We start from the raw sequence: 21,683 nt of genomic DNA, 5'->3' as shown, positions 1-21,683 counted from the left end.
AGCATCAGCCTGCGGACTGAAGGGTCCCGGGTTCGATTCTGGTCAAGGGCACATGCCCAGGTTGTGGACTTGATCCCCAATGGGGGGTGCAGGAGGCAGCCAATCAAAGATTCTGTCATCATTGATGTTTCTCTCTCTCCTTCTCCTTTCCTCTTGAAATCAATAAAAATATTAAAAGGTGTTTTTTTTTAAAAGGCAATTCAGAGCTCAAGTTCAGAAGGGAGAGAGGCATATATGGGTTAGAATTAAAGATTTGGGAATAATTTTCAGATGTAGGATCATTTAATCCATACATGGGAATGAGTTTAAGAGAAATTATGGGAAAGGGAAAGTTACTCCGGAGCCAGAACCACATAATTTTTAAACAAGCTCTTTAAATTATAAAAGTAATATATTTTCTATGGTTATAAAAAAGTTTAAGTATGTAGAGAAGGATATAAAATAAAATGTGAATCCCTTTCCCTTTTATTTTATTTTATTTTATTTTATTAATTTCTTTATTGGTTAAGGTGTTACATATGTGTCCTTATTCCCCCATTACCCCCCTATCACCCCACTCATGCCCTCACCCCCCTGTTCTCTGTGTCCACTGGTTAGGCTTATATGCATGCATACAAGTCCTTTGGTTGATCTCTCCCCCTTACCTCCACCCTTGCCTATCTTCCCTCTGAGGTTTGATGGTCTGATCGATATTTCTCTGTCTCTGGATCTATTTTTGTTCATAAGTTTATGTTATTCATTATATTCCATAAATGAGTGAGATCATGTGATATTTATATTTCTCTGACTGGCTTATTTCACTTAGCATAATGCTCTCCAGTTCCATCCATGCTGTTGCAAATGGTAAGAACTTCTTTTTTACCACAGTATTCCATTGTGTAGATGTACCACAGTTTTTTAATCCACTCATCTGCTGATGGGCACTTAGCCTGTTTCCAAATCTTAGCTATTGTAAATTGTGCTGTTATGAACATAGGGGTGCATATATCCTTTCTAATTGGTGTTTCTAGTTTCTTGGGATATATTCCTAGGAGTGAGATCACTGGGTCAAATGGGAGTTCCATTTTCAGTTTTTTGAGGAAACTCCATACAGTTCTCCACAGAGGCTGCACCAGTCTGCATTCCCCCCAGCAGTGCACTAGGATTCCTTTTTCTCCACATCCTGGCCAGCACTTGTCGTTTGTTAATGATAGCCATTCTGACAGGTGTGAGATGGTACCTCATTGTCGTTTTGATTTGCATCTATCAGATGATTAGTGACTGAACATGTTTTCATATGCCTCTTGGCCTTCCTTCAGTCTTCTTTCGAAAAGTATCTATTTAGGTCCGTTCCCAATTTTTTGATTGGGTTGTTTATCTTCCTTTTGTTAAGCTGTATGAGTTCCCTGTAAATGTTGGAGATTAAGCCCTTATCGGTGATAACATTGGCAAATATGTTCTCCTATGCAGTGGGCTTTCTTGTTGTTTTGTTGATGGTTTCCTTTGCTGTGCAAAAGCTTTTTATTTTAATGTAGTCCCATTTGTTTATTTTCTCTTTATTTTCCATTGCCCTAGGAGCAGTATCAGTGAATAAATTGCTTTGGCATATGTCTGAGATTTTGCTGCCTGTGGATTCCTCTAGTATTTTTATGGTTTCCTGTCTTATGTTTAAGTTCTTGATCCATTTTGAGTTTATTTTTGTGTATGGTGTAATTTGGTGGTCTAGTTTCATTTTTTTGCATGTATGTGTCCAGTTTTCCCAACACCATTTATTGAAGAGACTGTCTTGACTCCATTGTATGTTCATGCCTCCTTTGTAGAATATTAATTGAGCATAGTGACTTGGGTCGATTTCTGGGTTCTCTATTCTATTCCATTAATCTATATACTGAGTGGCCAGATTATTATGATCTCAGAACACATAATAATCTGGCCACTCAGTGTATAGCCTATATAATAAAAGGCTAATATGCAAATAGTCCCCTTGACAAGGACTTTGACCAGCAGGCAGGCCGGCCAACTGCCCGTGTCCCCTCCCCCTGGCCAGGCTGGCCAGAACCTACCCATGCACGAATTCATACACTGGGCCTCTAATATATATACATACGCATACTGAGTGGCCAGATTATTATGCGTTCAGAGATCATAATTATCTGGCCATTCAGTGTATGTCTGTTCTTGTGCCAGTACCAGGCTGTTTTGAGAACAGTGGCTTTGTAAAACAGCTTGATATCTGGTATTGAGATCCCACCTACTTTGTGCTTCTTTCTCAGGATTGCTGCAGCTATTCAGGGTCTTTTTTTATTACAGATGAATTTTTGGGAAGATCATTCTAGGTCTGCGAAATATGATATTGGTATTTTAATGGGGAGTGCATTGAACCTATAGATTGCTTTGGGTAGTATGGACATTTTAATGATGTTGATTCTACCAATCCATGAACACGGTATTTTCTTCCATCTGTTTATGTCTTCCTCTATCTCTTTTTTCAGTGTCCTGTAGATTTGTGCGTATAGGTCCTTTACCTCCTTAGTTAAGTTTATTCCTAGGTATCTTAATTTTTTTTGGTGTGATGGTAAATTGGATTGCTTTGTAGTCTCTCTTTCTGTAAGTTCACTATTGGTGTATAGAAATGCCATAGATTTCTTGGCATTAATTTTGTATCCTGCAACATTGCCAAATTCATTTATTAAGTCTAATAATTTTTTGATGGAGTCTTTAGGGTTTTCTATTTACAATATCATGTCATCTGCGAATAAGGACAGTTTTGCTTCTTCTTTCCAATTTGGATGCCTTTCATTTCTTCTTCTTCTCTGATCGCAATGGTTAGTACTTCCAGTACTGTGTTCGAACAGGAGTGGTGAGAGTGGGCATACCTGTCTTGTTCCTGTTCTTAGGGGAAATGGTTTTAGTTTTTGCCCATTGAGTGTGATGTTGGCTCTGGGTTTGTCATATATGGCTTTTATTATGTTGAGGTGTGATCCTTCTATTCCCACCTTGCTGAGAGTTTTTATCAAGAAGGGGTGTTAGATTTTGTCAAATGCTTTTTCTGCATCAATTGATATGACTGTGATTTTATCTCTCAATTTGTTTATGTGATGTATCACGTTAATTGATTTGCGGATATTGTACCATCCTTGCATCCCTGGGATAAATCCTACTTGGTCATGTTGTGTGGTCTTTCTGATGTACTGCTGGATCCGATTTGCTAGAATTTTGTTGAGGATTTTGGCATCTATATTCATGAGGGATATTGGCCTGTAATTCTCTTTTATTGTGTTGTCTTTATCAGGTTTTGGTATTAGGGTGATGCTGGCTTCATAGGATGAGCTTGGAAGTGTTCCTTCCTCTTGAATTTTTTGGAATAGTCTTATGAGGATAGGTTTTAGTTCTTCCTTGAATGTTTGGTAAAACTCCCCTGTGAAGCCGTCTGGCACTGGGCTTTTGTTTGCTGGAAGCTTTTCGATGACTGCTTCAATTTCTTCCATATTTATTGGCCTATTGAAATTTTTTGAATCTTCCTGATTGAGTTTTGGAAGGTTGTATTTTCTAGGAATGTGTCCATTTCCTCCAGGTTGTCTAGTTTGTTAGAATACAGTTGTTCATAGTATTTTTTTTAACAATCCTATGTATTTCTGTGGGGTCTGTTGTTATTTTGCCTCTATCATTTCTGATTTTGTTTATATGCGTCCTCTCTCTTTGCTTTTTAGTGAGCCTGGCTAGAGGTTCATCAATCTTGTTTATCCATTCAAAGAACCAGCTCTTGGTTTCATTTATCTTTTGTATTTTTTTTTTTTTAGGTCTCCATGTCATTTATTTCTGCTTTGATCTTTATTATCTCCTTCCTTCTGCTCACTCTGGGCTTTTCTTGTTGCTCTCTTTCTAATTCTTTGAGTTGTAGAGTTAGATGATTTATTACCATTTTTTCTTGTTTTTTGAGGTTGGCCTGTAGAGCTATAAACTTCGCTCTTAGGGACTGCTTTCATTGTGTCCCAAAGATTTTGGATTGTTGTGTTTTTATTGTCATTAGTTTCCAGGATGTTTTTAATTTCTTCTTTGATCTCTTTGGTAACCCAATCACTGTTTAGTAGCATGCTATTCAGCTTCCAAGTGTTTGAATTTTTCAACTGTTTTTATTGTAGTTTATTTCTAATATTATGCCATTGTGGTCTGAGAAAATGCTTGATATGGTTTCAATCTTCTTTAATTTTCTTGTGACCCAATATGTGGTCTATTTTTGAAAATGTCCCATGTGCACTTGAGAAGAATGTATATTCCGTGACTTTGGGATGAAATGTTCTGAAGATGTCAATTAAGTCCATCTGATCTAGTGTGTCATTTAGGATTGCTGTTTTTTTGCTCATTTTTTGTCTAGATTATTTATCCAGTGATATCAGTGGTGTATTAAAGTCCCCTACTATGATTGTATTATTTTCGATCTCTCCCTTGATATCTTCCAGGAGTTATTTTATGTGTTTGGGTGCTCCTGCATTGGGTGAATATATGTTTATCAGGGTTATATCCTCTTTTTTTTTTTTTTTTGAATTTTTATTTATTTTATTATTTTTTTATTTTAATAAATCTTTATTCAGATTATTACAATTGTTTCTCCTTTTTCCCCCCATAGCTCCCCTCCACCCAGTTCCCACCCCACCTTCTGCCTTTACCCTCCCCCCACTGTCCTCATCCATAGGTGTATGATTTTTGTCCAGTCTCTTCATGAACCCCCCATAACCCTTTCCCCCTGAGAATTATCAGTCCACTCCCTTTCTATGCCCCTGATTCTATTATATTCACCAGATTATTCTGTTCCTCAGGTTTTTAATTCACTTGATTTTTAGGTTCGCTTGTTGATAGATATGTATTTGTTGTTCATAATTTTTCTCTTTACTTTTTTCTTCTTCCTCTTCTTTAAGAATACCTTTCAGCGTTTCATATAATACTGGTTTGGTGGTGATGAACTCCTTCAGCTTTTTCTTATCTGTGAAACTCTTTATCTGCCCTTCAATTCTGAATGATAGCTTTGCTGGGTAGAGTAATCTTGTTTGTAGATTCTTGCTATTCATCACATTGAAAATTTCTTGCCACTCCCGTCTGGCCTGCATAGTTTCTGTTGAGAAATCAGCTGACAGTCGTATGGGTGCTCCCTTGTAGGTAACTAACTGTTTTTCTCTTGCTGCTTTTAATATTCTCTCTTTGTCTTTTGCTCTTGGCATTTTAATTATGATGTGTCTTGGTGTGGTCCTCTTTGGATTCCATTTGTTTGGGGTTCTGTGCACTTCCTGGACTTGTAAGTCTATTTCTTTCACCAGGTGGGGGAAGTTTTCAGTCATTATTTCTTCAAATAGGTTTTCAGTATCTTGCTCTCTCTCTTCTTCTGGCACCCCCATAATTCTGATGTTGGTGCGCTTGAAGTTGTCCCAGAGTCTTCTTACACTATCTTCAACTTTTTGGATTTTTTTTTTTTTTTTTTTTTTTGCTTTTTGCTTTTTCGATTGAGTTTTTTTTGCTTCTTTGTATTTCAATTCTTTGACTTGATTCTTGCGTTCCTCTAGTCTGTTTTGGGGTCTCTGTATAATATTTTTTATTTCAGTCAGTGTATGTTTAATTTCTAGTTGGTCCTTTTTCATATCTTCGAGGGTCTCATTATATTTATCGGCCTTTTCTAGGATATTCTTGAAAAGCCTTATAACCGTGGTTTTGAATTCTATATCCAGTCGTTTGTTTTCCTCCATTTCTTTCGTTTGTGATCTGTTTCTTTGACGCCGCATTTTCACTGCTTCCCTGAGTTGGTAGGGTAGATTTGTGTGCTAGGTTTCCTATATGGCCCAGTGGGTCGGCCTCCCCAGTTAACCTGAGGTTGACACTCTTGGTGCACCGCTTTGTGGACTGTGTGTACAGCCTTGTTGTAGTTAAGTCTTGATTGTTATTGGTATCACTGGGAGGAATTGACCTCCAGGCCAGTTGGCTGTAAGGATCAGCTGCGTCTATGCTGGGAGAAGTTCGGTGCTGGAGACAGCCTTATAGGATTAGACTTGCCAAATTGCAATAGCCTCTGTGCTCGGCTTGGATGGGGTGGAGTCTCAGGGCGGAGCAGACAGTCTTGGCTTCCCGGCAGCCTTGCCCTTGCACGCACGCGCAGACCTCTGCCTTCCCCGGCTCCCGAGTCTCTGCCCGAGAGTCCAGACTCCCCCCACAAGAGTGTGGGTCCCCAGGGGCTCGCCTGGAACTGGGGTCCAGTGCAGTCAGAACTGGGGCTCAGTGCAGTCAGGAGCCTCTGACTCCCTTCCACTAGGGAAAGCCTGTGGCAACCTCCGCAGCCTTTGTGCGCACTGGCACGCGTGCGCCTTCAGTCCTCCGCCTTTCCGGCTCCCGAGTCTCCGCCCGAGAGTCCAGACTCCCCTGTAAGAGCGTGGGTCCCCAGAGGCTCGCCTGGAACTGGGGTTCAGTGCAGTCAGAACTGAGGTTCAGTGCGGTCGGGGACTTCCTTCCCCCTTCCGCCAGAGAAAGTCAGCCAGGCTCTCAGCCGCCCTTCCTCTCTGCACGCACAAAGACCCTTCCTTCTAGTTGTAGAATTTTCACTCAGCCAACTTTCCTGTGGTTCTGGATGGTGTCCGTTCTGTCTTTTAGTTGTAGTTTTGAAATTGTTGTGCGAGGCAGCAGTTTAGGTGCTTACCTATGCCGCCATCTTGGTTTCTCCTCAGGGTTATATCCTCTTGTTGTATCAATCCCTTTAGTATTATGAAATGACCTTCCATATCTCTTGTTTTTGCCTTCACTTTGAGGTCTATTTTGTCAGATATAAGTATTGCTACCCCAGCTTTTTTTTTTCATTTCCATTTGCCTGAAAAAATATTTTTTCATCCCTTCACTCTCAGTCTGTGTGCATCCCTTGTTCTAAGGTGGGTCTCTGTAGACAGCATATGTAAGGGTCATGTTTTCCATTCAGCCACTTGAAATCTTTTGATTCGAGCATTCAGTCCATTTACGTCCAAGGTTATTATTGATAGGTACTTGTTTGTAGACATTTTTATTTTTTGTGCCTGTGTTCCTTCTTTCCTTTTTATTTCTTCTTTTTACAGCATTCCCTTTAGCATTTCTTGCATTGCTGGCTTGGTAGTGATAAACTCCTTTAGCCTTCTTTTGTCTGTGAAGCTCCTTATTTCCCCTTCAAGTTTGAATGATAGCATTGCTGGAAAGAGTATTCTTGGATTCAGGCCCTTGCTTTGCATCATTTTGTAAATATCCTTCCATTCTTTTCTGGCCTGATGTGTTTCTGTTGAGAAATCATTTGATAATCTAATGGGAGATCCCTTGTATGTAACTTTCTGTCTCTCTCTTGAAGCCTTTAAGATTCTCTCTTTGTCCTGAACATTTGCCATTGTAATTATGATGTGTCTTGGTGTGGGTCTTTTCGGGTTCATCTTGTTTGGGACTCTCTGTGCTTGTGTGACTTTTTTCTTCCCCACATCAGGGAAGTTTTCTGACATTATTTCTTCGAATAGATTTTCTAACCCTTGTTCCTCTTCCGGTTGTTCTGGCACCCCTATTATTCATATGTTACTTCGTTTCATGTTGTCCCATAGCTCACTTAGGCTCTCCTGCCTTTTAATTTTTTTTATCCAATTGCAGTTCAGTTTAGGTGTGTTTTGTTTCCCTGTCTTCTAATTCGCTTATTCGGTCCTCCACTTCTCCTAGTCTACTGTTGAAACTTTCTATGGTGTTTTTTATTGCAGCTATATCACTCTTCATTTCTTCTTGATTCTTACATAAGTTGTTGATTTTTTACTCCTTTGCGTTTATGAACTGTATGACTCTTATTCTGAATTCTTTTTCTGACATATTGCTTGCCTCTGTTTCGCTTAGCTGCTTTTCTGGAGATTCCACCTTTTCTTTCCTTTGCGGTTTCTTTGTCTACCCATTTTTGGTGTCACCGACTGATCTAGATGTTGAATTGTGCAGGGGCAGCTCCTTGGGTGGCAGTGGCTCCTTGGGCTGCGGTTGCTCCTCAGGTGGTTGCTGAAGTGGCTGCTTCTCTGGTGGCAGCAGCTCCTTTGGTGGGTGCTGTTCACAGCAGTGGTGTCTCCTCTGGCTGGTGGGGGAGGCTGCTTGCACAGCTGCTGTTCCTTGGACAGGGATAGGCTTCTCACCTGGCTGCTGCTCCTTGGATGGGGGCAGGTTGCTCACGCAGCTGCTGCCCCTTGGACAGATGCAGGGTGCGGGCTGTACGCAGCTGCTACTCCTCAGATGGGGCGGTCTGCACGGGGCTGCCGCTCCTCAATCGTGGGCAGGCTGCTCTTGCGGTTGCTGCTCCTCAGATGGGGTGGTCTGCTCCCATCATTGCTGCTTCTTGGACAGGGGAGTGGGCCACTGATACAGCTGCTGCTCCTTTGACAGGGGCAGGCTACGTGAGGCTTCTGCTCTTGGGCCTGGGGCAGACTTCTCATGGGGCTGCTGCTCCTCGGACAGGGGAGCGGGCCACTCACACAGCTGCTGCTCCTTGGACAGGGGCAGGCCACATGAGGCTTCTGCTCTTAGGCTTGGGGTGGGCTGCTCATGGGGCTGCTGCTCCTTGGACAGGAGTGGGCTGCTCACATGTCTACTGCTTGCGTGGTTGCAGTGCCCTGGGTGAAAGTGTTGGGCCGGTCAGAGGGGAGCATGCTTCATAACTCACAGGATCCTGCGCCTGAGGTGGAGACTAATTGACCGTGGGACCACAACCAAGGTAGCAGGTCCCTGCCAGGGGTGGCTGTAGAGTCCCAGGTGTTCTCTTAGGGCACTGGGTGGAGGTGAGGCTGGGCTCCCTGTTACAGCAGCTCTCCCCTTCAAAAAGGCTAGGCCTCTGAGGACAGGTCAGCCTCCTGGTACTGTTTGCAATGGTAGCAGAGGCTGCCTAGTTAGGCGAGCCTGGTTAGCCTGCCCCCCAAAGGTCCTGCGGGATCTAACTGTGCCTTAACTCACATATACACACACACCCCCCACATGACCACACACTCCTCTTTGCTCCCTCCCTCACTCACACTCTCCCCCTCACTGCTAACTTCTTCCTGCCTCTGTAGTTGTGTCTAGGGTGTTATTGACCTGTTCGTGGATGGAGTTTCCTCTCCAGGTGTCTGGTTAATGTGGCTCGCTCTCTAGCTCCTGGCCAGACAGGATAAAATTCACCTCAACAAGACATAACACAAAGGGAACAAAGCACAAATATCCTCATGACACCAATGACCCCACTATAAGTAATCACCCGAGAAAAGAAAATTAGTGGAGAGAAAAGAGAGCACAAATGCTATCAAAGAGAGAGAAAAAGATAAGACAGAAAACAAAAAGGAAGAAAAAGGAGAATATACATATATACTAGAGGCCCGGTGCACGAAATTTGTGCTTGGGGGTGTGTGTCCCTCAGCCCAGTCTGCACCCTCTCCAACCTGGGACCCCTTGAAGGATGTCCAACTGCCCGTTTAGGCCCGATCCTACCAGATGTCCCGACCCCCGGCTCGGACTTGTTCTCTCCCGCGAGGGGGACCCGGGTCGACCAGATGTCCGCGGCCGGACTTGGTCTCCCGCGTGGGGGACCCAGGTCGACCAGATGTCCGCGGGCGGACTCGGTCTCCCGCGAGGGGGACGCGGGTCGATCAGATGTCCGCGGGCGGACTTGGTCTCCCGCGAGGGGGACGCGGGTCGATCAGATGTCCGCGGCCGGACTTAGTCTCTAGCGGTGGATTAGGCAGTCGGATATCCCTCTCACAATCCAGGACTGCTGGCTCCCAATTGCTCGCCTGCCTGCCTTCCTGATTGCCCCTAACCGCTTCTGCATGCCAGCCTGATCACCCCCTAACCACTCCCCTGCCAGCCTGATTGATGCCTAACTGCCCTCCCCTGTAGGCCTGTTTCCCCTCCAACTGCCCTTCCTCTGCCAGCCTGGTCACCCCCAACTGCCCTCCCTTGCAGGCCTGGTCCCTCCCAGCTGCCCTCCCCTGATGGCCATCTTGTGGTGGCCATCTTGTGTCCACATGGGGGCAGCCATCTTGTGTGTTGGAGTGGTGGTCAATTTGCATATTATTCTTTTATTAGATAGGATAGAGGCCTGGTGCATGGGTGGGGGCCGGCTGGTTTGCCCTGAAGGGTGTCCCGGATCAGGGTGGGGGTTCCCTTGGGGCTTGGGGTGGCCTGGGAGAGGGGCCTGTGGTGGTTTGAAGGCTGGCCACACCCCCCGGCAACCCAAGCAGAGGCCCTGGTATCTGGGATTTATTTATCTTCTATAATTGAAACTTTGTAGCCTTGAGCGGAGGCTAGGGCAGGCCAGGGCGGGCAGAAAGCTTGGCTTCCTCATTGTCAGGGAAACCCAAGCCTCCTGCTCACTCCGTGGCCACATCCATCTTTGTTGGGTTAATTTGCATACTCGCTCCTGATTGGTTGGTGGGTGTGGCTTGTGGTTGTAGCGGAGGTACAGTCAATTTGCATGTCACTCTTTTATTAGATAGGATATATATGGGGGGGAAACACCACAGAACCAATAGATAAACCAAAAACATACAAACACCAAACACCCAGCAAAGAGGGTGGGGGCACAATCTGTAGAGGCTGTGCTTATATACAGAAAATAATGTTAAGAATTGGATGAATATGGGAATGTCCTTAGTTCAGGGTAGAGGAAGTAGAAAGGGGATGGGTGGATAAGAAGAAAGAGAACAAGAAGAAAATAATGATAATAAATTTACAGAAAAATTGATTTCAAAAATGGTATAAAAAATAAAAAAATAGCAAATAAAAATAAAATAAAAAAGAGTGATAGAAAAATAAGGCAAAAAAGAAAATAAAGCAACCAATAAAAACAGGGAAACAAAGAAAAAAAGGAGAAAAAGAGATAAAATAATAATAATAGAAATAAAAATGAAAAAGTGCAGTGTTGTTCCTTTGGCTGGCTTAAGATCTCAGTCTTCTGTACTATCTATAGTCCAGTCCCTTTGGACTCTCAGGGACTATTTAAATTTTTTTTAAATACTTTGTACTAATTCAGGGTGGGATCTGGTTGTGGCTGTATTCGTTGCCTGGAAACTGGAGGGAGAGGCTATCCCTTTAGGACACAATGGCTACCCAGGTCCTGGGCTCAGATATGACTCAGCACCAGACTTGCTGCCACTTTTCCTGGAACCCTTCCTCTCCCCAAACTCCAAGAGTCTGCACCTTCTCCCTCACCTCAGCCACGAGTAAGTGTCTCTATCTGAAAGGTCCTATGAACTAGGTTCAGTGAAGAAAGGGTCAGGCCACAGAGAGGGGAAAGACTAGGCCTCTGTACGCTCCTCTTCTGCCAGTGCTGTGTGGTCGGGCCAGACCTTCAGGCTGCACCCTCTGGGTTCAGCCTTCTGTGACTGTGGACCCAGTTCTAGAATCCCCTGCGGTCCAGCATTCCTGTGGCCCTTCTTTCCACAGTCAGACACTTGTCCCCAGGGATGCGGCTTGGTGCTGTGTGGGTTCCCTGTAACCCTCTGGGCTCAGAGGTCTGGCAGACTCTCCTGCTTAGAACCTTGATTTTACCTTTTTCCAGGGATCCTATGCATTTCCCGGCTGCAAACTGTCTCATCCGCTGAGTCTCCTTTGCCAATTCGGGTTGGATGTTATTCCTTTCAGCTGTTCATTCTCTCTGCTCCAGGACAAGGCTCAGGACACGTCTGTCTGTTCTGCCACCATTTTGTCTCCCTTCCTCTCAAACAAATGCAGGAAAAGATATCAAACATCTGCAGTTTTCAATCACACACCAAGATACTTCTGGTCAAATGGTCTCTGTCTTCTTCTGTATCAACATGGTCACATCTATAGGAGGATGGCCCTGGATCTCTGCATTATCCTTCTAATCATCAATCTGATGGAGCTTAATTCCTTCCTCCAAAGCAAGCTTTGCCCTGGTCACTCCTCAAAGTTAAATTCTATATAAAAGGAATCTAAAGGCCATCAGACCAGTAACACAACATCCAGAGAGCCTTGCCTTGTCTCCCTTCTCTCCTTTCCCTTTTAAACCCAGAGGTAGTATGACAAGTTTCAGAAAGTTTTTGTCCATATACATGGAGAAATGAGGTCATACGATACATATTCTATTGCAACTTTCCCCCCATGATATATATGTACACATCTTTCCATAAACAGCACATGTAGATAGATCCCTCTCTTTGGAATGGTAATAATGCCTGGTTTCCACTGTGTGTTATGCCATGATTTCTCTATCCAGTCTCAGCTCATTCATTTCCTCAGTCTTGTTACTAAACTCTCCCACAAACAAAACAAAACAAAACAAAAACGAGAGTGAGAGAAAGATATACATAATATTCACTTCAAGAAAACTTTACCATGAACTCAGGTTGTTTAGAAAAGGCAGGAAGCCAGCAGCCTCACATTGATTTTTCAAAGGAAATAGCAAAGGCTCTGTAAAAGATAACACCGCTTTCCAGAACTGCTAGGAATGGCAAATAATGCACATCTAGATCCTTCCTCTGTGATCTCATGAAGACACTAGCAGTCTGGCCTTGAGGTGGCACCTGTCAGCACAGCCTACAGGGTCCTCCCAGGCTCAGGCCCACTCTGATGACAGCATCAGGATAGAGGGAGGGTTATGCAAGAGAATGGGGAAACATTTCTCTTATGACACACTGGGGGAGGGGGAGAATAAATGAGGTTGAATACACACTTCCTTTATGATGTTTTCTGAGGCAATATAAATCTTCAGAGGCAAACCCAATATGCCCCAGTCTAAGCCAGGCACACTAATGTAATAAAAACAGTGTAGCAGGTATAAGTACTTTTTAATACCCATTTTTTTTGGTTTGTTTTTTGTTTTTGTGGGGGTTTTTTGTTTGTTTGTTTTTAATGAGGCACCACAAGGATGCAGAGAAGTATGTAACCCAACCATGCCCTGAAGAAACTTCCCTATGTAGATGCTTGAGGTTTTGGGGCAAAGTTCAAGACAACAACAACTAAAGGCAGGGATCACTAGTTGTACAGTGCCTGGAAAACCCAGGAGTTCTATGGGACTATGAGAGGGTATCTGAGGATGGCGTGTCAGAGCACTAGAGGCCTTTCATGTGAGTACAGTGCACTGTTCTTGGTAGACTCTCAGTAAGTGCACCAGCCCCACAGTTCTGCAGAGGAGGGCATGACTGACTGAATCATTCCATCCAGATTCCTAGTATTAGCACAGCTGGGACATGGTACTCAGTTGAATTTATATTTTTGCTGCTGAGAGTCTTAAATCATATCTTATCCTAGATATAGTAAATGTATAAGTGTATCATTTACAGAAAATTTATCTAGAGATAAGTTATAGTCTAAGTTGGGATTCCAGGATGGTGACAGATTAGGTGGAAGCTACACTGACCTTCTCCCAGGACCAAACTGGATTTATAACTAAAATATAGAAAAATCATGCTGAATAACCAACTGAAGACTAAGTGGAGAGAAGCCTTATAACCAGCAACTTAAAGGGGAGGCCACATCGAGACTAGTAGGAAGGACGGAGGCCCAAGAGTGCTGACAGGGATCCCACAGGCAGCAGCTAAAATTCTGGAGGGATCTCTCAGCTGTAGGGGGTTTTCCCTGAGAACTCTAAACTCCAAGCTGGGATCCCCAGCCCAGAACTCCAAAACCAGGAAATGTGCCCACATAACTTCTGTCTGTGGAAAGCAGCAGGGTTTCTTTCCTCCAGTGAAAGGTGGCTAGAAATGCAGGCACTGTCATGAAGGGCCAATACACAAAATTTTGTTTGCTTAGTTACCCTGGGTTCTGGTAGAGGGAGGGCAGAGTGGACTAGAGCTATGTGAGGAGAGTCTTGGTTGGTGACTCTGGGGAGAGAGATTGAGGTGACAGCCACCTGGATCCCTAAGTTGAGTCATTCCCGCATACTGCAGAAACCATATTTCTCAGGCAGACCCTTCCCATCCATGCACCATTAGCCTGGGAGGGGGAGCAATAGCCCACCCATTGGAAACCCTCTCACCCCACCTGTGGAGTTTACACTGAGCTCTACAGCCAGAGTCTCAGTTAAATGACTGAGACTAATAGCCTGAAGGCAGAGGCAAATCTCTGGGAGATTTGACTCTTTGCCTGACCTGCTCCTGGACTCAGAACTAGTAAAAGCAGTCCTTGGTGCACAGCTTGGTCCTTTCCACATGCACCCAGGCTCAGTAGAGAAATGTATAAGCTGTGGATCACTGATAGCTCCAAACAGGTTACCTGAAGTTGGCCACTGGGTGTATTAATTGTGGGCCTCTTTGGAGTGACTCTAGTGCAGGCTAGTCACAGACAGCTTCTGACATTGGCCTGCACTAGAGTCCCTCCAAAGAGACCCAGAGTCAATACACCAAGTGACCAACTTCAGACAACAAAAGAGCAGAATCCAATAAGCTTCACAAGCAGCATATCCACAGAGAGATCTCAGCAGACATCAACGACTGCTGAGGTAAATTCCACTTCATGTGATCAGCACCTGCACACCGTGTTGGGAGTTGAGCCTCACAGTCAGCCCAACTAAGGGTCAAGGCCACACACAAATGGGCCAACAGTAATCAAGACTCAATTGCAAAAGGAGGGCCCACGCAACTGCACACAAGAGACATTCTTAGAGCATTCAGTTCTGGTGATCAGAGAGACTGTGCCACTGTGTCCCACAGGACACCTACTACATAAGGCCACCCTAATAAGACTGGGAATCATAGCAGATCTACCTAATACATAGAAACAAACACAAATAGGCAGCCAAAGGGGGAGACAAAGAAACAGGCCCCAAATGAAGGAAGAAGAAAATTCTCCCGAAGAAGAGCTAAATGAAGAGGATGTAAGCAATTTATCAGATAGAGTTCAGAGTAATGATTGTAAGGAGGCTCAACAGCATTAAAAAGGATATAGAAACCATGAAAAAGGATCAGTCAGAAAATAAGAATGCCATGTTTGAAATAAAGACTACACTAGAAGAAATAAACAGCAGGGTTGATGAAGCAGAGGATTGAATCAATGATTTGGAAGATAGGTAGAAAAAAACACCCAATCAGCAAAAAAAAAAAAAAAAAAAAAAAAAAAAGACTTTAGAAAATGAGGATAGTTTAAGGGACCTTTGGAACAACATCTACATCATAGGAGTACCAGAAGGAGAAGAGATAGAACAGGGATGGAAAACCTATTTGATTAAACAATTTCTGAAAACTTCCCTAACCTGGTAAAGGAAAAAGACATACAAGTCCAGGAAGTGCAGAGAGTCCCAAACAATATGAATCCAAAGAGGCCCACACCAAGACACATAATAATTTTTTAAAATTTTATTGTATTGTGACAATATTACAGATGTCCCCCAATTTTCTACTCCTTAACCCCTCCTTCTCTCAGCCCCTGCCCCATGCCAGGCCTTTGCCACACTATTGTCTGTGTCCATTGGTTATGCGTTTATATGTAAAAGTTCTTTGGTTAATTTCTTATTGTCTTCCCCCTCCCCTCTGAGATATGTCAGTCTGTTCCTTGCCTCCATGCCACTGGGCCTATTTTGTTTGTCAGTTTATTATATTCAGTAGATTCCACTTATAACTGATATCGTGTAATATTTCTCTTTTCTCACTGGCTTATTTCACTCAGCATAATACTATCCAGCTCCATCCATGCTATCACAAAGGTTAAGAAATCTTTTTTTGCCACTGTATAATATTCCATTGTATAAATTTACCACTGCTTTTTTATCCATTCATCCACTGATGGGCACTTGGGCTGTTTCCAGATCTTTGCTATTGTAAGTAAAGCTGCTATGAACATAGGGGTACATATATTCTTTCTGATTGGTGTTTAGGACTTCTTAGGATATATTCCTAGAAGTGGGATTGCTGGGTTTAATGGTAGTTCCATTTTTTCATTTTTTGAGTAAATTCCATACTGTTTTTCATAGTGGCTGCACCAATCTGCATTTCCACCAACATTGTACTTAGATTCCCTTTTTCCATATCCTTGCAAGCACTTGTTTTCATCATAATTAAAATGCCAAAAGTTAAAGACAATTGTAAAAGCCACAAGAGAAAGATAGTCAGTTACCTACAAGGGAACTCCCATTACACTGTCAGCTGATTTCTCAACAGAAACATTTCAGGCCAGGAGGGATTTGCATGAAATATGCAAAGTGATGAAATGCAAGGACGTACAACCAAGGCTACTTTGCCCAGAAGGCTATCATCAAAAGACACCTTGAAACAAATTAAAATGAGAACACAACTACCCAAAAATCTGTGGGACACTGGGATAGCAGCCCTAAGAGGGAAATTCATATCATTATAGGTCTTTCTCAAGAAACATGAAAAATCTCTAATAAACAATCTAACTTTACACTTAAAGAAACTGGAAAAGGAACAAACAAAGCACAGAGTGAGTAGAAGGAAGGAAATAATAAAGACCAGAGCAGAAATAAATGAAATACAGTCTAAAAATCCTATATAATAAAAGCCCTGTGACTGAATGGTGGAACGACCAGAATGACCAGTTGACCAGTCACTATCATGTGCACTGACCACCAGGGGGAAGATGCCCAATGCAGCAGCTGCCCCCTGGTGGTCAGTGTGCTCCCACAATGGGAGCACCGCTTGGCTGACTGGGATGAGCGGTGCTCCCACCGTGAGCTGATCCCCATAGGCCACACCCCCCCCAATGCACAATTCCCGTGCACCGGGCCTCTAGTACAATATAAAACATTAATGAGGCCAATAGCTGATTTTTTGGAAAGGTAAACAAGATTGATAAACCTTTAACCAGACTCAACAAGAAAAGAAGAGAGGGGACCAAATAAAATCAGAAATGAAACAGGAGAAGTAGCAACTGACACCAAATATATACAAAGGATTGTAAAATAAATATTACAACTATATGCTAATAAATCTGGAAGAAATGGATAAGGATAAGTTCCTAGGAACATACAACCTTCCAAAACTAAATCAGGAAGAATCAGAGGATATGAATAGACAGATTACAACTAGTGAAATTGAAGCAGTAATCATAATTTTAAAAAAACAACAACACGTCCCAACAAACAAAAGCCTGGCCAAATGGCTTTACAAGTGAATTTTACCAAACATTCAAAGAAGACTTAATACCTATCTTCAAATTATTGCAAAAATTCAAGAGGTAGACTTCCAAACTCTGTTTACAAGGCCAGCATTATCCTAACTCCAAAACCAGATAAAGACACAGGAAAGGAAGACAATTATAGCCCAACATTCCTGTATAACATAGATGCTAAAATCCTCAACAAAATATTAGGAAACCGAATATAACATTGCATTAAAAAGGTCATACACCATGATCAAGTGGGACTTATTATTGGGATGCAAGGTTGCTACAACATTCAAAAAACAATAAACATGATAAACCATATAAACAAATTAAAGGATAAAAATCACATGACCATATCAATAGATGCAAAAAAAGCATTTGATAAAATTCAGCACCAATTTATAATAAAAATTATAGTCTAAATTGTTTAGAAAAAGCACACATAGAGGGAAAAATTAACTTATATTCTTTATCTTTTAGGTCAAAATTACATTATAATGGGCCAAGTGGGTGAAGATGGGCGAGGCAAAATCATGCCCAACAGCTTTGTCATGATGTTGAAGACCAAGAATCAGAAGTTCCTGAATGCCTTGAAAAACAAGCAATGTTAACAGTGAATTGTGTCCATTTAAGCTTCATTCTGTCATTGCCTTTGAAAGATCTATTTTTCTCAGTATAAAAACAATCTTATGACATTGAATATTGAATATTCAGAAAGATTGACTCTTCACAGAGGTAGGTGTGATGGAAGTTCCATGCCTGCATTGATAGAAGCAGATATTGTAGTGCAGTGACAGGAACCTAATGGCATCGAGTGGTGACAGTTGAAAGCAGTTTATTTATACATACCTCTAAAGGGGTATTTTAGAAATGAGTTTTGTGAAGATGTAAAAATGGAGATTTTATAAGTGCAATATTTGCTTCAAGATGTTATATTCTTTTCTTGCATTTTTAAATTGATGCTTAATAAAATATTTTTAAATGAGTATGTAACAGCCATGGAACTACTTTTTTAAAATAAATCTTTATTGTTCAGATTATTACAGTTGTTCCTCTTTTCTCCCCCCATAACTCCCCTCCACCCGGTGCCAACAACACCCTCTGTCCTTACCCCCCCACCACTGTCCTCATCCATAGGTGTACAATTTTTGTCCAGTCTCTTCCAGCACCCCCCACACCCCCTTCCCCCCAAAAATTGTCAGTCTACTCCCTTTTTATGCTGCTGATTCTATTATATTCACCAGTTTATTCTGTTCATCAAATTTTTTATTCACTTTATTTTTATTTTTTTCCTTAATTTCTTTATTGATTAAGGTATTACATATTTGTCCTCATCCCTCCATTACCTTCCCAACCCCGCCCCCACTCATGCCCCCCACCCCCCTGTTGTCTGTGACCACTGGTTAGGCTTTTATGCATGCATACAAGTCCTTTGGTTGATCTCTTCCCCCTTACCCCCACCCTCCCCTACCTTCCCTTTGATGATCTGATCCATGTTTCACTGTCTCTGGATCTGTTTTTGTTCATCAGTTTATGTTGTTCATTATTTACCATAGATGAGTGAGATCATGTGATATTTATCGTTCTCTGACTGATTTATTTCACATAGCATAATGCTCTCCAGTTCTATCCATGTTGTTGCAAATTGTAGGAATTCCTTCTTTTTTAGCGCAGCATAGTATTCCATTGTGTAGATGTACCACAGTTTTTTAATCCACTCATCTGCTGATGGGCACTTAGGCTGTTTCCAGATCTTAGCTATGGTAAATTGTGCTGCTATGAACATAGGGGTGCATATATCCTTTCTGATTGATGTTTCTAGTTTCTTGGATATATTCCTAGAAGTGAAATCACTGGGTCAAATGGGAGTTCCATTTTTAGTTTTTTGAGGAAACTCCATACTATTCTCCGCAGTGGCTGCACCAGTCTGCATTCCCACCAGCAGTGCACAAGGGTTCCTTTTTCTCCACATCCTCACCATCACTTTTTGTTTATTGATTTGTTGATGATAGCCATTCTGACAGGTGTGAGATGGTACTGCATTGTTGTTTTGATTTGCATCTCTCGGATAATTAGTGACTTTGAGCATGTTTTCATATGTTTCTTGGCCTTTCTTTTGAAAAGTTTCTATTTAGGTCCATTGCCCATTTTTTGATTGGGTTGTTTATCTTCCTTTTGTTAAGCTGTATGAGTTCCCTGTAAATGTTGGAGATTAAACCCTTATCGGTGATAACATTGGCAAATATGTTCTCCCATGTAGTGGGCTTTCTTGTTGTTTTGTTGATTATTTCTTTTGCTGTGCAAAAGCTTTTTATTTTGATGTAGTCCCATTTGTTTATTTTCTCTTTATTTTCCATTGCCTTAGGAGCAGTATCAGTGAAGAAGTTCCTTCGGCATATGTCTGAGATTTTGCTGCCTGTGGATTCCTCTAGTATTTTTATGGTTTCCCATCTTATGTTTAGGTCCTTTATCCATTTTGAGTTTATTTTTGTGTATGGTGTAAGTTGGTGGTCTAGTTTCATTTTTTGCATGTATCTGTCTAGTTTTCCCAACACCATTTGTTGAAGAGACTGTCTAGACTCTATTGTATGTTCATGATTCCTTTGTCGAATATTAATTGGGCATAGTGGTTTGGGTCAATATCTGGGTTCTCCATTCTATTCCATTGATCTATATGTCTGTTCTTGTGCCAGTACCAGGCTGTTTTGAGAACAGTAGCTTAGTAATACAGCTTGATATCTGGTATTGAGATCCCACCTACTTCGTTCTTCTTTCTCAGGATTGCTGCAGCTATTCGGGGTCTTTTTTTAATTATTATTACAGATGAATTTTTGGAGAGTTCGTTCTAGGTCTGTGAAATATGCTGTTGGTATTTTTTTTAATATATTTTATTGATATTTTACAGAGAGGAAGGGAGAGTGATAGAGAGCTAGAAACATCGATGAGAGAGAAACATCGATCAGCTGCCTCCTGCACACCTCCCACTGGGGATGTGCCCGCAACCAAGGTACATGCCCTTGACCGGAATCGAACCTGGGACCTCTCAGTCTGCAGGCCGACGCTCTATCCACTGAGCCAAACCGGTTTTGGCTATGCTGTTGGTATTTTAATGGGGATTGCATTGAACCTATAGATTGCTTTGGGTAGTATGGACATTTTGATGATGTTGATTCTACCTATCCATGAACACGGTATGTTCTTCCATCTGTTTATGTCTTCCTCTATCTCTTTTTTCAGTGTCCTGTAGTTTTTTGCATTTAGGTCTTTTACCTCCTTAGTTAAGTTTATTCCTAGTTATCTTAACTTTTTTGGTGTGATGGTAAATGGGATTGCTTTTTTAGTCTCTCTTTCTGTAAGTTCACTATTGGTATATAGAAATGCCATAGATTTCTTGGTGTTAATTTTGTATCCTGCAACATTGCCGAATTCATTTATTAAGTCTAGTAGTTTTTTGATGGAGTCTTTAGGGTTTTTTTATGTACAGTATCATGTCATCTGCGAATAAGGACAGTTTTACTTCTTTTCCAATTTGGATGCCTTTTAATTCTTCTTCTTGTCTGATCGCAATGGTTAGTACTTCCAGTACTGTGTTCGAACAGGAGTGGTGAGAGTGGGCATCCCTGTCTTATTCCTGTTCTTAGGGGAAATGGTTTTAGTTTTTGCCCATTGAGTGTGATGTTGGCTGTGGGTTTGTCATACATGGCTTTTATTATGTTGAGGTATGATCCTTCTATTCCCACCTTGCTGAGAGTTTTTATCAAAAATGGGTGTTGGTGTAGGGAGCGGTTATAGGGTTAAGCCTCAGACTGACCTGCTGGCAAAGTCGCAAAGAAGTCCCAGCTTGGAGGGCACAGCCCTCTGAGCATAATTAAGCTTGATCTTGTGACTGCTCCCTAGATCTTTCCTGGGTAGCTAATGGGCTGTGGGAGGGGCAGCAAGTGCTGCCAAAACAAGTGAAACTTACAAGAACATTGTAAATTACCTTGTTCCCCCTGACTATAAATAAAGCATCAGCTTTGCAGTTTGGATCTGTTCTGTGGCCTCAGCAAGGCACAGAAGATCCACCTAGACCCAGCTTATTCTCTTGTCTGTCTTTTTCTTCATCCTTCATGGCCCTCCCTCAGGCTCGCCGAACCCTTGGCTGTGCTGGCGCGGCACATGTTGGATTTTGTCAAATGCTTTTTCTGCATCAATTGATATGACTGTGATTTTTCTCCCTTAATTTGTTTATGTGATGTATCATGTTTATTGATTTGTGAATATTGTACCATCCTTGCATTCCTGGGATAAATCCTACTTGGTCATGGTGTATGATCTTTCTGATGTACTGCTGGATCCGATTTGCTAGAATTTTGTTGAGGATTTTGGCATCTATGTTCATGAGGGATATTGGCCTGTAATTCTCTTTAATTGTGTTGTCTTTATCTGGTTTTGATATTAGGGTGATGCTGGCTTCATAGAATGAGCTTGGAAGTATTCCTTCCTCTTGAATTTTTTGGAATAGTCTGAGGAGGATAGGTTTTAGTTCTTCCTTGAATGTTTGGTATAACTCTCCTGTGAAGCCGTCTGGCCCTGGGCTTTTGTTTGCTGGAAGCTTTTTGATGACTGCTTCAATTTCTTCCATAGTTATCAGCCTATTGAGA

The 21,683-nt window shown here is 42.2% G+C and overlaps 1 protein-coding gene across 1 annotated transcript in view; it reads left to right on the top strand.

Annotated features, from left to right (window-relative positions):
* Positions 1–18,079, top strand: part of PCOLCE2 (procollagen C-endopeptidase enhancer 2) — a 125,358-nt gene extending 107,279 nt beyond the window's left edge. Inside the window, exon 9 of the mRNA XM_080655054.1 lies at positions 17,521–18,079. Within this exon, the coding sequence (XP_080511180.1) occupies positions 17,521–17,651 (131 nt within the window). The 3' untranslated portion in view covers positions 17,652–18,079. The remainder of the gene's footprint in view (positions 1–17,520) is intronic.
* The last annotated feature ends 3,604 nt before the right edge of the window (positions 18,080–21,683 follow it).

The sequence above is a fragment of the Plecotus auritus genome, assembly GCF_963455305.1.
Source record: "Plecotus auritus genome assembly, chromosome: 2".
NCBI classification, from domain to species: domain Eukaryota; kingdom Metazoa; phylum Chordata; class Mammalia; order Chiroptera; family Vespertilionidae; genus Plecotus; species Plecotus auritus.
This window is presented reverse-complemented; position numbering and strand designations above follow the sequence as displayed.